The sequence below is a fragment of the Heptranchias perlo genome, chromosome 22 (genome assembly GCF_035084215.1).
Source record: "Heptranchias perlo isolate sHepPer1 chromosome 22, sHepPer1.hap1, whole genome shotgun sequence".
In the NCBI taxonomy this organism is placed as follows: Eukaryota; Metazoa; Chordata; class Chondrichthyes; order Hexanchiformes; family Hexanchidae; genus Heptranchias; species Heptranchias perlo.
Window position 1 is genome coordinate 45,273,027 of NC_090346.1, and position 15,660 is coordinate 45,288,686.

Sequence of the window (15,660 nt, forward strand, 5' to 3'; positions counted from 1 at the left end):
TGCACCATGGCAGCTCTCTTATCAACCCATTCAAAACTTTAACAAGAATTCAACAACGATGAGTGAGAAGATGCCATTTATCATCATGAGAGTTAGCAACACAGGAATTAAAACTGACCCTAGCATGGTAAAGGAAATCCTACACGAGCCCACATGTATATCATTTCGTCCATAAATTGGAAGCAAAGGTATTCTTCGACTCTTTGATGAGTTTCCCTCTGCTCCCATTTCATTTTTTTTTTGGTTTAAAGATATCTTTTTCCATTTGAAACAATAACACCCATTCCCTGGGGAAGATGAACTATTTTAACTGATTGCTACCAGGATTACCATCAGTTGCAAACCCAGCTATGGTATTATTAGTTTAGTCCAACCCCTCTCTTGGAAAAGACATACAAGCTCCAACACTGAACCCTTAGGCGAGTACTAGGACTGCCATTCACTTTAAAGTGCAGGGTATCACCGTTTGACTATGGGTATCTTTTTTTAAACGGGCCCGGTCTTTATTTGAACATATATTTGGAAACGTTTTTGTTTACCTAAAGCCGGAGGCAGTGCCATAACTTGTGTTAAAACATGCCACCTCATCGCACACAAAAAAAGTCACTGAGTCACTTGTACGTGAGCATCGGGCAATAGGGACACTTGGCTTATCTCGCCTCTTAGAGTATCAAGTGAAAACTTTTCATTGCTTTTCAGTCACTGCCTGAGCTTGGACGGGTTCGGTGCAGTCTTGATTGAGGACATTAAAAGGATCCAAGTATTGAACCAAAAGGAGGTCGACTGAGGGAGGAGTTTACCACGGCTCTCAGCCAATCGGAACATTTCATTCCCTTTCCCCAAAAATGTAATACTCCCCAATGGGCTCTCGGATATTTAATGAGACGTGTTTCTTTTTAATGTGCAATACTTATCGAAACCAGCATCAAACCAGGAAACAATAAGTCGATCCCAAGGGCTCTTTAATCCATGCATACTGTACAATGGAGTCTGGTGTCACATCCAGTGGCTATTACATAATCCACGGCGCAGAGTCCTTTCACTTAGCACTAGTAATTCAGAGGAGCGTGCAATTTACAGCCTGGGGTTCGGTATTTTATAAATGGAATCATATAACGAAAATCAATTGAAATGAAAAAGGGGGAGAAAAGAGAGCACGAGGGGAATTGGATATGTGCTTAAAAAGGAAACATTTGCAGGGCTGTGGGGAAAGAGCAGGGGTGGGACTAATCGGATAGTCAAAGAGCCAGCACAGGCACGATGCGCCGAATGGCCTCCTTCTGTGCTGTAAGACTCTGGGAGCACCAACAAATTAATTGTTGTGATCTTGGAAATTTAGCAACCACTTAAGATAGTGTTAAGACTGACCACGCAGTCACTTTCACTCTGCATTTAAGTATTATTCAAGAACCATACAAAATAAATAGGCTTATGTGGCACGGACCAGTTGGGCCGAATGGCCTGTTTCTGTGCTGTACATTCTATGTAAAAATAGCAACTCGTTCTTTGAAAAATATTTTGCATGTCTTGCAATGCTTGTTTGGCTGATTAAAACAGTCTCCGTTTCTGACAGCTTTTAATTCTGATTGATGAAGATGATGCCTTTTACTGTAAAATAGTATAACGCAAAACATGCATGCAATAAACCCCTTGAAAATATATATATATGCAGAAACATCGATCTAGCATATCTGCCGATTTACTACAGCATTAAACTCAGCCAGTGTTTAGTGAGCGGAGGTTTTCCGGTTTTTTTGCAGAACTAACCTTAAAAGCAATGTCATAGAACTCGCTGCTGTTGCTCAGAGAGGGTCTATTTGGAAGCGTCACCCCGTTAATCGCACCCTGCCCCCCGGAGTTGCTTTTTCCCGATTTCTCCTGTTCTTTCCCTCTTCCTTCTGGCAGGGCTGTGCTGGGAGACGTGTTACTTTTGCTCTTCAGTGTCTTTTTTCTCGACATCTCGGATCAGCTCTGATTCTTTTTTCAGGTTCTAAATTGGGAGGAGTTTTTGTTTGTTTGTTTGGGGTTTTTTTTTTCTTTGGTTGCAATCTCCTGTGATCTGAGCAATGCAGAAGTTTTAGTTGTTTGTTGTTGTTCACCTGGGTGTGGAGATCATGTCTGTGTCAGAAATGGGATGTGCACCCCGCTCATCTCTCAGCCACTTGCTTACAATCACCACCAGCCCGGATTCCTGCTTCCTGCAAACTCTACCTCGCTCCACATTGACAGACACACCCACCTTTCCCAGACTGACGTGACAGCTAGCCAATTGGGAAAGCTCCGATCAAGTCAGCATCGACCAGTCCCAAAACGATTCCGAGAACTGGTCCAATACGCGCAGAGAGGGAGGGACCGAGCGAGATTGACTGTAAACACGCTGCACCTTTGCTGTTTAACCCATGGAGTGCGTGTCGTTCCTCAGCAGCAACTTTTGGTGGTTTTGTTGCAGCTCAGATTTTCCCCACCTTTTCACAGAGACCAAATAATACGGCAGCTATATTGAGAAGATGCTTAGCACCATTTTCATGCTTTTCCTCTATATGGGTGCCAAAAAAAAAACAAATTCACTGGGTTCTGCAGCAACGGGTCATTAAGAAAGAAGGAATTTGCATTTATATAGCGCCTTTCACGACCTCAGATCGTACCAAAGCGCTTTGCAGCCACTGAAGCACTTTGGAAGTGTAGTCACTGTTGTAATGTAGGAAACGCAGCAGCCAATTTGCGCACAGCAAGATCCCACAAACGTCAAAGTGATAATGACCAGATAATTTTGGTGATGTTGGTTGAGGGATAAATATTGGCCAAAACACCAGGGAGAACTCCCCTGCTCTTCTTTGGAATAATGCCATGGGATCTTTTATGTCCACCTGAGAAGGCAGGCGGGGCCTCGGTTTAATGTCTCATCTGAAAGACGGCACCTCTGACAGTGCAGCACTCCCTCAGCACTGCACTGAAGCACCAGCCTAGATAATGTGCTCAAGTCTCTGACTCAGTGCCACCACTGGGCCATGGCTGACACCTACATTGAGGGATTTAGATAACGTCAGAAGCATCCAGAGTAAAGCTTGAGCTTCATATTGACGATGTGAAAGCCAATATTAAGTTACAACATTGAAGTCACACTGGGAGAGCTGTATTTTTGAATCCATTTTGATACCAGCAATGATTGTGAACAATGAATCAAACTATCAGTGCATTCCACATTGTTGATGTGCAATGATGTATCTGCTGATGGGTTAATAATGTTGTGATATTGACTGCACATTTGTCAAGAATCTACACTTGATTGCCAGGAAATTCTTTTGCTTGTGTACATTATACAATAATAATGGACAACTGGGAGTGATTGCAAAAACAGCAATCTAATCAAGTGACTTAAACAACATTAACTGCGAGGGTGAAACCCGAGCAATTTGCAACCAGCAGCTGCACCGTGAGGTGTGATTGCAGCTTTGAAATTATTCCAGGGAATATGTGCACATCTTACTGCGTGCAATTCCTGATTGTGGTTTCATACTATTCCACCCTGAGGTTCCTGGCTGGTAGTTGCTGAAGCCACAATATCCTGTTCTGTTGATGCAGGATAATAACTCTTGCAATTATGCAGCACCTTATCTCATCAAAACATCGCAATTTGGCTCCGTACAATGATTGACTTTTTGAAATGCGGCCACTGTCGACATAGGGAAAGATTAGCCACTGTGATGCAATCACTGAAACCTTATTTAATGATAATCAACAGCTGCTTACTAGAGAGCAACACACCCAGTTTATATTGGATAGAAATGTTCTATACATTTATAAACTGAAAAAAAATCAAGGCTTGCAGTTTAATTGAATGGTGGTCATGGCACTTTTCGAAGAAGAGCAGGGGAGTTCTCCCTGGTGTCCTGGCTCCCTCAGCCAATGCCACTAAAAAAGATTGTCTGGTCATTATCTCATTGATGTTTGTGGGATCTTGCTGTGCGCAAATTGGCTGCCGTGTTTCCCTCATTACAACAGTGACTACACTCCAAAAAGTTCTTCATTGGCTGTAAAGCGCTTTGGGACATCCTGAGGTTGTGAAAGACGCTACATAAATGCAAGTCCTTTCTTTTCTTTATCTCCCACTAATAGCTAATTGTCAGTTAACTTGGACTCTGGAAGTTCACTGAGACCCAATCAGTAAATAACCACAACAACAACTTGCATTTATATAACAGAGCAAAACATCCCAAGGTACTTCACAAAGGCATAGAGATAAAGTAGACTCTGAGCTGAAGAAGGAGATATTAGGAAGGGTGACCAAAGGCTTGGTCAAAGAGGTGGGTTTTAAGGAGGGTCTTAAAGGAGGAGACGTGCAGAGGCAGAGAGGTTAGGGAGGGAGTTCCAGAGCATAGGGCCTCAGTAGCTAAAGACACGGCAGCCAATGGTGTGTCAAGGAGATGGAGGGGGATGCACAGGAGGCAAGAGTCAGAGGAAGAAGCTTCAGGGGAGAGCGTGGTTTGTAGCGATGGAGGAGGTTACAGAGCTAAGGTGGGGGCAAGGCTATGGAGGCATTGCCTACTGCAATAATGAGCCACCCCATTCAGGGATTGATCCCAGAACTATGCTGGGTTAGCTAATCGCAGCTAGGATGACTGGAGGATGCTACAATTGGCTTTAGCCAGGATTCCTGCTCCTGATAGCTATCCAGTGACCCCTCTCAACACTTTCAGGTGAGAAGGGTAGAAATGGGGATAACACTGAGAGAAAAAAAATAGATTCTGTTTCACAGTACCAAAAATTGATATCTGCCATTTCATTTCTGCATGTTTCAGTGATGCAGTGGCAATTTTAGAAGTGGATACTTCATGTACAGGATTTATTCCCTAGGGCAGAAGTCTCAGGACATGGTCTACTAGACACTGAATTTGGTGCATTTCCAGCATCTTGGGGCTGTATTTTAATATATTTGCATCAATATTTTCTGATGTATACACTAACCTATAAGAGAGAATATACCCCACTAGGCTGGAACAAAATCTGTAATGTGTATCATGTGCATTGTGTTATTATTAGCAAAATAACAAACCTCTTTCTTGACTGTTGTTTCAACTTGTTTCTTGCTATACTACAGGACATTTTTAAACCGAGAAATTACTGTTGATAATATTGGTTAAATGCTTCGTTGTTCACATGATATTTTTTGGTTCGCTATTTTAACACAGGAGTTAACTCATTCTTTTAAACAGGTGAGCATTGCTGTTAAAATAGCAGCAAGGGGTGTCATACAAAAGTGTTAGGAATTCACTCACTTATAACAGTAATTTCTAGGCTTTGGTCCGAAAATAAATCACTGGTTCTAATTGTAAAGTCTAAAAATAGCTCTTCAAAGAGTCTTAACAATGTTTATCAGAAGTTAATCTCCTTATCTCCTTCATCTTGTGTGATTTGCCATCTTGTGCTATTGGAGCCATTATCTGATGTATGTACTTCTTCGGATCCTACAAAAGAAGAGGTGGGCCCCACTCAGGTTCATAAGTCTGTGTTTGACAGAAGGAGTGCTGGTCCACGGTCATTTCATGTTTCCCTTCATCATATCAGAATTATTCTACCCCCCCCCCCACCACCTCATTAATAAATCAATCTTCAAAATTGGGGTTCAATCAAAACTAAGAGTGAATCAGTGATCTCACTGAAAAGTGCGCTGTAGTTTTGTCTTAAGGAGGGCTGTTACAGCCAAGGATATACTGAAATCATTAATCGGACAGCAGGTTTAAGCAATAGGTGGGGTTCAATCTATTTATGGAACACAAAACAGTCCAAATTATCCATTTAACAACAGGATGTGGATTTTTTTTAATCAAACTTCATTAATAATACTTAAGTTTATGAGAGGATGAATTTGATGCCATGTAAATATATTAATGGCCCACCGAAATTTCCTCCCTGAACCTCTCCAACTCTCTATCCTTTAAGAGGCTCCTTAAAACCTATTCCTTGTCCTAATATCTCTTTATGCATCTTGGTGTCAATTTTTGTTTGATAACTCTCCTGTGAAGCGCCTTGGGACGTTTTACTATGTTAAAGGCGCTATATAAACACAAGTAGCAGTAGTAGTAGTAGTAGTTGTTGTTGTTGTTGTTGTTGTTGTTGTTATTTCAAATGCGACAGGAAAGGTTTGGTAGCAAACATTGAAACTTCACCTGACGTGCCGTAACCTACAAGGCTACAGACCAAGAGCTGGAAAGTGGGATTAGGCTGGATAGCTCTTTTTCTGCCAGTACACACACTGGGCCAAATGGCCTCCTTCTGTGCCGTAAATATCTATGATTCTATGATTCAGGCCGGGCTCGTACAAATAAGAAAAGGCTTCGCACTGAGATTTAATCCTGGAGAGTATCCTTTTCTTGGTGTTGCTTTTGAAGGATCTATGATTTTAAACAATATTATAAACAGTACCAGCTTAAATGGCCTCGCTCACATATTTCGATGGAATCTGGTGTAAAAATATTATATTTCAGAATGACATTCCACCCGGGCTACAATTCAGGTCAGTTGTTAAGGTACTTTGTTACTATTAGCAAGTTTTTCAGAACATCATTAAAACATATTACCGTCTATCACTGCCCAGAAATAGATTTTACTGGTGCTTGCCCGTGGATGAATTCACCATTCTCGAGTTGATACTTTCATTGGGCTCCCAATGGAGGCTCATAATTGAACTGTGTTATGACAGTGCCCTCCACAGGCTGTATTGCAAAACCACAAGGACAAAAACACAAGACTCAACCCAGCGAGAAAGAAAATCTGTTACCAAATCACTCACGGTGCAAGGACACAGACTGTCAGTATATAGTGTGGGCCCAAACATACACATGCAACAGGTATATGTCCCAAAGTACACACTTACACTTGAGTATTTCATATACAGCCCAGCAAGTACACTTAATATATAGTGCAGGCCCCAACACACACCCCCAGTCAGTATATACAACAGATCACAAGGATTTCAGGAGTTACAGATAACTAACTGAAACTAGATAAATGGTGAAAGAAGAATATTTGTGATGAATTAAATAGAACAACGTTGGCTTTTTCGGCCAGGGTTACAGCTGATGTCCAATTACTGAATGCTTTCAGTCTGTATCAAGGGTCCTTCTCAACAAACTGCAAATGTTCAGAACTTAAATTTTAGCACTTGCAGGATTACTGCGGCAAAAAATATGCAGTCCTTTAATACCAATAGCATTGTGCAAATGTTAAATGCAAAGTAATGATCACATCCTCACAATGGATTTAAGATACATTTGAATCATTTATCTGAGTGAGGTAAAAAAAAATCTGTTGAGAAGAGGGCAATAAGCACTATTGCTTAATTAGGCTGTGATTGTATCTCTTTAAATCCTATCTTCTGTCCCCTTTTAAGTTGTTTTATGCTGTGACTTTGTCTGTCTGCTTTGTTAAATGGGAAAAGACATGGTCTAAGACGTGCGACGGTGAGGCTAAAATAAAGTTTCACAGCAGGTAAATAACAGCATAACTCTCTGTTCTCATCGTTTCCCTGACTCCTCCATCATTCCTTTCAGAGTTTTGTTAGAGCTTAGCTGATTAATGATTCCACGTTCCTGATCTCAGAGCCAGATTAAAAACTCTAGGGTGCAACGGGCACCAAGAACTTTCGGAGCCCCTCACAGCTGATGCACAGCACCCCCATCCCCCCAATCCCACCCACCAACGATCCATTAAAACACAAACGTGCAGTAAAATGCATGAAGAAATTGTTTACACACTGCACTTATAATAAAGCAAATCATATCACAATATACTACACTTAAAGGAAACAGAGCCAGCAGCTGTACGCAGTTTTTCTGTGCAATGGTGAGTTTCCCGCAGGACACATATTTAGCTGGGGTCCCTGGACATGGGTCCCGAAGGTCAGTGCCTCAATCAGCCCCAGCCTGATCTCACACAACCATTACAGGTAGAAGCTGGCCGCAAACAATTAAATTCAAGACAACAGTCTGTGTGCCAGAGAGACAGTGAGTGGGACAGTGCATGAGGGGAAGTGTGACAAATCCACGAGTGTGAAAGTGCAGAGGAATGAGTCTGATTCTACATCTGAGTGTACTTGTATAAGTGTGTTTAATTAGGAACACAAAAGTGAATGTGACCATACATGCAATTATATCTATATGAGATTATGAGAAAGTATGAGTGTATGTGTGAGCAGAATTGTACAATTGTGTAAAAGTTTAGGAGAATGAAAGTAAGTGCGGCAATGCACGTGTGCAAGTGTATAAGTGTGCGAATATAGCTGTATTGATCAGTGTAAATGATTGTGGGAGTGCATCACTCTGATTCTGAATGTGCGAGGAAATACAAGAGGAAGTGGCTATCTGTACGTGACAGTGAGGCTGTATATGTCAGAGTTGCAGGTATGTGAGAGACTGGCAGAGACTATAACGGGATGTGACTGTGTCTCTATAGAAGAGGGTGACCAGTGTGAGAGAATGAGAAAATGTGACTATTTGTATGTGTGTAACAATGTGATTGCATTTGTTATTGTGAAAATGTGCGACAGCAGGAAAGGAAATGCAGCTGTGTATGTGAGTGTAAACGTGTTGATATATCTGAGTGAGTTGACTTTATGTCTGACTATGTGTTGATGTAGCTATGTGAGAGACTGTGCCTATATGCACAATACTGCAACCTCAGTGTCACTGTGAAATGGAAATCCGTGAGCAGTGATACTAAAACTGCAGTATATGTGCAGTGGCCTGATGTGGCAAGAATGATAAGCAACACAGAACGCTGCATCACAACCCACTTCAGTCTCAATACAAAATCAACTGGTTTCCAGTCTTCTCTCTCCTTATAGCCGACAGCCACATTGCTGAATTAAATAGTGCCTAATTTGGGGGCAGTTGAATTGCAGGCTGTACATTTCACTTCACCTCCGTACTTATGCTGGAGTCAAATCCGATGAATTTTAGTGAGGATGGAAGGACAAAATTCTGTCACATTGTCATCAGTTGTGGCAGCGTCTGACTCCAGCATAAATGTTCAAAATTATGAGGGTTTATTTTGGAGTAAATAAGGAGAAACTGTGTCCACTGGCAGGAGGGTCGCTAACCAGAGGACACAGATTTAAGGTGATTGGCAAAAGAACCAGAGGAAGATGAGAAGAAATTTTTTTAGGCAGCGAGTTGTTATGATCTGGAATGCACTGCCTGAAAGGGCGATGGAAGCAGATTCAATTGTAACTTTCAAAAGGGAATTGGATAAATACTTGAAAAGGAAACATATACAGGGCTATGGGGAAAGAGTGGGGGAGCGGGACTAATCGGATAGCTCCTTCAAAGAGCCAGCACAGGCATGATGGGCCGAATGACTTCCTTCTCTGCTGTGTCATTCTATGATAAGTACTGCATCCAACTCCTGCTAAACACAAGTGCAAAACAATTCAACTGCCCCCAAATTAGACATTGAAGAATGTGGATGAAGGCTATGGTGGGGGGGTTGCGGGGGTGAGCAGGGGGGAGGAGAAAGAGAGAGAGGATGAAACTAGTGAAATACAGCTGGGGATAGTCCTTTCATACAGTGTCTGGGCAAGTAACCTTTGTATACATCACAGATCAAACTTATTTCACTTACAGGTTTAGAATGAAGCTAGAAGTTATCAGCAATGTTACATTAGTATTCTAGTCATTTAAGGGATTTTTTCAATAACATTACCAATAAAGCTTGTGTGTGCTGCACTGCCAAGCACGTACTGAGAAGAGACTGTGGAGCCCTTACTATTTATTGACTGCGTTTGAGATGGAATGTATCATAGGTCCTTACCATCAGTCCCATGCCAACTGTGGGAGCTAGATTCCCCGGTATGTAACTCTCGTCTAGTTTTACCACAAGAGAGGTTTTTCCAACGCCAAAGTCCCCGATGAGTATTGTCTAAAAGACAGGGAAGAGTTAATACTTCATTGGCATTTGGTTTTAAATCCTCAGCAAACTTATCTGTAAGTACCAGCATGCAACTAATTTACACTTTCTAAATTATAATTTTATGTATTACAAAAAATGCAAAAGTTGCAAGATAAATATCAATGGAAGTGCAATTCAGGGAACAAAATTCACATGTAATGTAGTTTTACGTAGAATTACATAGAACGTACAGCACAGAAACAGGCCATTCAGCCCGACTGGCCTGTGCTAGTGTTTGTGTTCCACACGAGTTTACTCCCACCCTTCATCATCTAACCCTATCAGCATATCCTTCTATTCCTTTCTCCCTCATGTGTTTCTCCAGCTTCCCCTTAAATGCATCTATGGTATTCGCCTCAACTACTCCATGTGGTAGCGAGTTCCACATTCTCGCCACTCTCTGGGTAAAGAAGTTTCTCCTAAATTCCTTTTGGATTTATTGGTGACTATCTGATATTTATGGCCCCTAGTTTTGGACTCCCCCACAAGTGGAAACATTTTCTCTACGTCTCATTTTGGGAGCTGGACTCCAAAACTCCTTGTAACTTCTCTGGTGATGTGCTGAGCCTGGATGTATCAGATTGCACACACGCACACACACACATTTTATATACATATCCCCAAAGTTTGAAAAATGTCACTAGATCTCTCCTCGATGGGCTGTAACTGGTTTTTTTTGTCTTTTCCAGATGTTTTCTGCTTCAAATCGGTTAATGTCCCAGCATGTGATAGTTCTTGAGTACCTACTAATTTTGTGATTAAACCGTACTTTCAGTGAGATTTAAAGAACAAGCCTTACTAGAAAACACTTGGGGTATTAAATATTGTTTTTTTCTTGGAATGACTGTATTATGTTTTATGAGAGAGCCGGTCGCCAGGAATTAAATATCCACAGCCAGAGGCATACTGTGTGCTACAACGAGCCGAAACGAAAAATGTGGAGGTAAACATCATTGATTTTATGTCCAAACCTCACACACTGAATTTTAAAATATAATGGTGCACCAAACATGACTCAGGGCTGTTCCCGGCTTGTCTAATGAATTGGGAATACAAGACATGCCGCTGTTGGACTGTTGAACATTTAACTATTGATCTTCTAGGAGGATTCCAATGAGTGTTGATCATTGGCTACCCACAGATAATGCTCCTGTGAAGCGCCTAGGGATATTTTCCTACGTTAAAGGCACTACATAAATGCAAGTTGTTGTTGAGTGCTGTTCCTTGGCCACCCAAGGCAGGGGGGTGGGGGGGAGCGGGCCAGGTCCTGGGCCTGGCAAAGATGGCCATTCACAGGTCCAGGTCGAGCGTGGGCTGAGGGTACAGGTTGCTCTGGCTTGCCTGCCTCTCTTCCGCGGCCCCTGGGTGACCTCAGAGAGCGAGCATGCGGTGTCCACCGGTACACTTGAGGCCTTCCAGTCCTGCAGGGAATGGTATCTCTGGTTGACAATAATATTATTATTTAGTTTATGTTTCTTTTTTGTTTGGTTGGACTTTGCGTTTAAATTATTGTATTAGTTGTGCCTCTTCACGGAGGGGGCACTTGTAGAATTGTTTTTCTGTCGATGATACTGAGGCAGCCCAGTGTCATCCTAGGTGTAGCACTCTTGCCTCTCAGCCAAAGAGATGTGGGTTCCAGTCCCACTGCAGAGACTTGACAAGGCTGACACTTCAGTGTAGTACTGAAGGAGTGCTACACTGTCGGAGGTGCCGTCTTTTGGATGAGACGTTAAACCAAGTCTCAGGTGGACGTAAAAGATCCCATGGCACTATTTTGAAGAAGGGCAGAGGAGTTCTCCCTGGTGTGGTGGCCAATATTTATCCCTCAACCAACATCACTAAAACAGATTATCTGGTCATTATCAAATTGCTGTTTGTGGGACCTTGCTGTGCGCAAATCGGCTGCTGTGTTTCCTACAGTACAACAGTGACTACACTTCAAAAAAGTACATCATTGGTTGTAAAGCGCCTTGGGACGTCCTGAGTTGGTGAAAGGCCCTATATAAATGCAAGTTTTTTTTTCATTGGTCAACTCAAAGTAGGCATTGAGTGCGTTCACTGGCGAGGAACGTGTTAAAGGTGTCACGGTGAATCATACCCCTAGGAGGCGCTGCCTCTCCAGTTTATACAAGTAGCATATTAATACAGGAAGCTGAACCTGGCCTGGTAACTTTGCTGATTTATATTGGAAAAAATAAATATACCAGATTACTCAGGGATAACATATTCAGTCGTTTAAGTAAATACAAGTGGAATTAGAAGTTACATTCGCGTCTAAGATCCTTATAGCTAATGTCTCACCAATTGCGTTTGACTACTGACTTAAAATTCCACACCATCTCAACTGTAAGGATGAATGGAGAAGGGACAATGAAGAGCGAGCTAGAAAATAAGGGCAAACACTAACAAATCGACAATCTCCACCACCACAGTGGTCTGAAAGGGAGAATGGGCAGGAGTTAATCAGCTCCCTAACACTCGTGTACTGTACTTTCAAACTACAATCCGCATTTATTTTCCTGTTAAAAAAACGAGATGGTTTGCTCGCGTGTAGTAGCAGAACTGAATGCGGATCAGAGGAGGAAAAGTGTCCCGTGAACTACCTATCGACGCTGGAGGCTGTAAACAGCTGCTGAATGGGCCAGTACTCAAATCAACTGCAGTTTCAGGGTTAATCATTCCAAGGATTATACTAATATTATTATAATGTGTTGCAAACTTTCTTTGCAATTGTGGATTTAATCGCTGCTTTCGATATTTAATATTTTAAAAAGTCATATGTACATCACATTTAAACTGGTAACGACTCTCTCCTTACAAGGAGCCGGTGTGGAGAATTGCAGTAACTGTTTAACTAAGCACTGGACATTGTTATTGTTGCAACTATTGAAACCAACATTGCTTCGTTTTACATATTAAATTATAAAAAGTGTAAACACACTTAAGTAGAATATTCAAAAAAAACATTCGCGCTATTGTTGTAATTAATGCGCCCTAAATATATGCAATGGATTTTATATCACGCAAGATATAAAAATTATTTACTGTATGTATGAACGAAATTTAAAAAACATTTTTGATGCAATGGGGCTGAATGTGACCTGATTACAGTCACCTTTATGTTGTTTCTATGTTTTGAAACGGGAACATTGATATATTATTACACTTTGCATTTAAAAATTAAAACTGGGGATGGATTTAGAGAAAATAATCGAACGTGTTATATGATCCAGATTGAAAACATTGCGGATTTACAGCAACACTCCCAATACATTTGGATATGGACTCCGCTAAATGAGTCAAAACAACTGAATAATACGCGATGCACCGTAGAAAATATTCAGAGGGAGCGAGCATTCATTCATAAATCGAATGGTACCCACCTTGAAATAGCTCTCCCGGGCGGGTCTCCACTCCCCATCTCCAGGTGAGATGGCCCGTCCGCTGTCACGGCCAGTGAGTGTTAACATGTTGTCAATGTCCCAGTCGCGAAACTTCTGCAACTAGAAACCCAGCAGATCAGGAGCGGCAGACCCCCCTTTGGTTCATGAATAAAGCAAAACACATCCGCGGAAATGCAACTGCAAAGGTCAAGAACATTCATTCAGCAAGGCAGAAGGGAATGAAACTTATTACTTATATTCTATCGATCTTATTGCCGCGTGGACCCGACGCACTGTAAATGTAGGAGAAATAATAATTCATCTACTGCAACTTGGCAGAGCCCATGAGAAATATTATTGTTTAGTTGCAGTGTATGTTTCGTCGGGCAGTTGATGCAATCTTTTTAAATGGAACTAGGCAAAATTCCACAACAGTTACTGAAAGGGTGTGAACTCCTTAATCCGCGTTACTTCAAATCTACACCCGACACATAGTTCCGAATGTGTCTCTCCCCATCACCACTAGATACGAGTAAACCGTTTCGGGGCATTTCTGAGATGTGATACAACGCTATATAAATTCAAGTCTCTCTCTCTCACTGACGGTATATCCCACTCATACAAACACACGTTGCACAAAAGTTTTCCGTATACGAGACATGCAATAATACTGAAACAAAAACTACACTCATACCAGACAAAACTCACGACGGGACAGCACTCCTAATTTGAAATCATCCGAACAGCAAAATACAAGTTGCAGCGTGTTAATAATTTCAAGGATTGTTACTATTATATAATTTGCACTTACAAAAATAATTTCATCCTTCCCATTTGGAAAACCAAAATATTAAATTCTTGACGTATTGGCGGTGTCTCGCGAACATTATTGCATATTCCCTTTAAAAATTGATAATGTACTGAATAGTTTATAGTCCCACAAGTTACTTTAATTAAAAAAGTATGTGTAATATAAAGTGATGAAAGGTTAATATCAAACACAATGATAAACTCCTGTGATTAACTCTCTTGCAGTTAAAATATCTGTTAAAATACTTTTAAAAGTCCCACTATAGCTGCAGTTATTCTGAAAATTGGGTCCAGATTTAATGAAGTTTGTCGCATTTAATGGTACGCGTGATCGTAATATTGGAAGACCATTTGTGTCATGCAAGGAATAAATTGGCCAACAAACTCCTTCGATTGTATCAATAAAACTCATTCCGGCAATTATCAGGGATGGGCAATAAATGCTGGCCTTACCAGCGACGCCTACATCTCATGAATGAATAAAAAACATCCCTGCGTGGATATAATCCTGAAACCCATCCTACAGGGAACCCCCAGCTTCTGTCGCGACACTACAGACTTCCTACAAAAACTCAGTACCCACGGACCAGTTGAACCAGGAACACTTCTCACCACGATGGACGTCTCGGCACTATACACCAGTATCCCCCACGATGACGGCATCGCTGCGACAGCATCAATACTCAACACCAACAACAGCCAATCTCCAGACGCCATCCTACAACTCATCCGCTTCATCCTGGATCACAATGTCTTCACCTTCGATAACCAGTTCTTTACCCAAACACACGGAACAGCCATGGGGACCAAATTCGCACCCCAATACGCCAACATTTTCATGCACAAGTTCGAGCAGGACTTCTTCACTGCACAAGACCTCCAACCAACGCTATACACCAGATACATCGACGACATTTTCTTTCTATGGACCCACGGCAAGGAATCACTAAAGAGACTACACGATAACATCAACAAGTTCCATCCCACCATCAAGCTCACCATGGACTACTCCTCAGAATCAGTTTCTTTCTTGGACACACGAATCTCCATCAAAGACGGGCACCTCAGCACCTCACTCTACCGCAAGCCCACGGACAACCTCACGATGCTCCACTTTTCCAGCTTCCACCTTAACCACGTCAAAGAGGCCATCCCCTATGGACAGGCCCTGCGAAGACACAGGGTCTGCTCAGACGAGGAGGAACGCGATGGACACCTACAGACGCTGAAAGATGCCCTTGTAAGAACGGGATATGATGCTCGACTCATCGATCGACAGTTCCGACGGGCCACAGCAAAAAATCGCATAGACCTCCTCAGGAGACTGACACGGGACGCAACCAACAGAGTACCCTTTGTCGTCCAGTACTTCCCCGGAGCGGAGAAACTACGCCATGTTCTCCGCAGCCTTCAACATGTCATCAATGAGGACAAGCACCTCGCTATGGCCATCCCCACACCTCCACTACTCGCCTTTAAACAGCTACCCAACCTCAAACAGACCATCATTCACAGCAAATTA

General features: G+C 42.0%; 1 protein-coding gene across 2 annotated transcripts in view; it reads right to left on the reverse strand.

Annotated features, from left to right (window-relative positions):
* LOC137340731 (ras-related protein Rab-26) overlaps positions 1-13,459 on the reverse strand; it is a 248,764-nt gene extending 235,305 nt beyond the window's left edge. Inside the window, exons 1-2 of one of the 2 annotated variants that reach the window (XM_068003451.1) lie at positions 13,329-13,459; positions 9,808-9,915 (exon numbers count right to left, since the gene is read on the reverse strand). In XM_068003451.1, coding sequence (XP_067859552.1) covers positions 9,808-9,915; positions 13,329-13,415 — 195 coding nt within the window. In that variant the 5' untranslated portion in view covers positions 13,416-13,459. Of the gene's footprint in view, positions 1-1,767; positions 2,217-9,807; positions 9,916-13,328 lie in introns of those variants that run through there. The other variant, XM_068003450.1, reaches the window with a different exon arrangement.
* Positions 13,460-15,660: the final 2,201 nt, after the last annotated feature.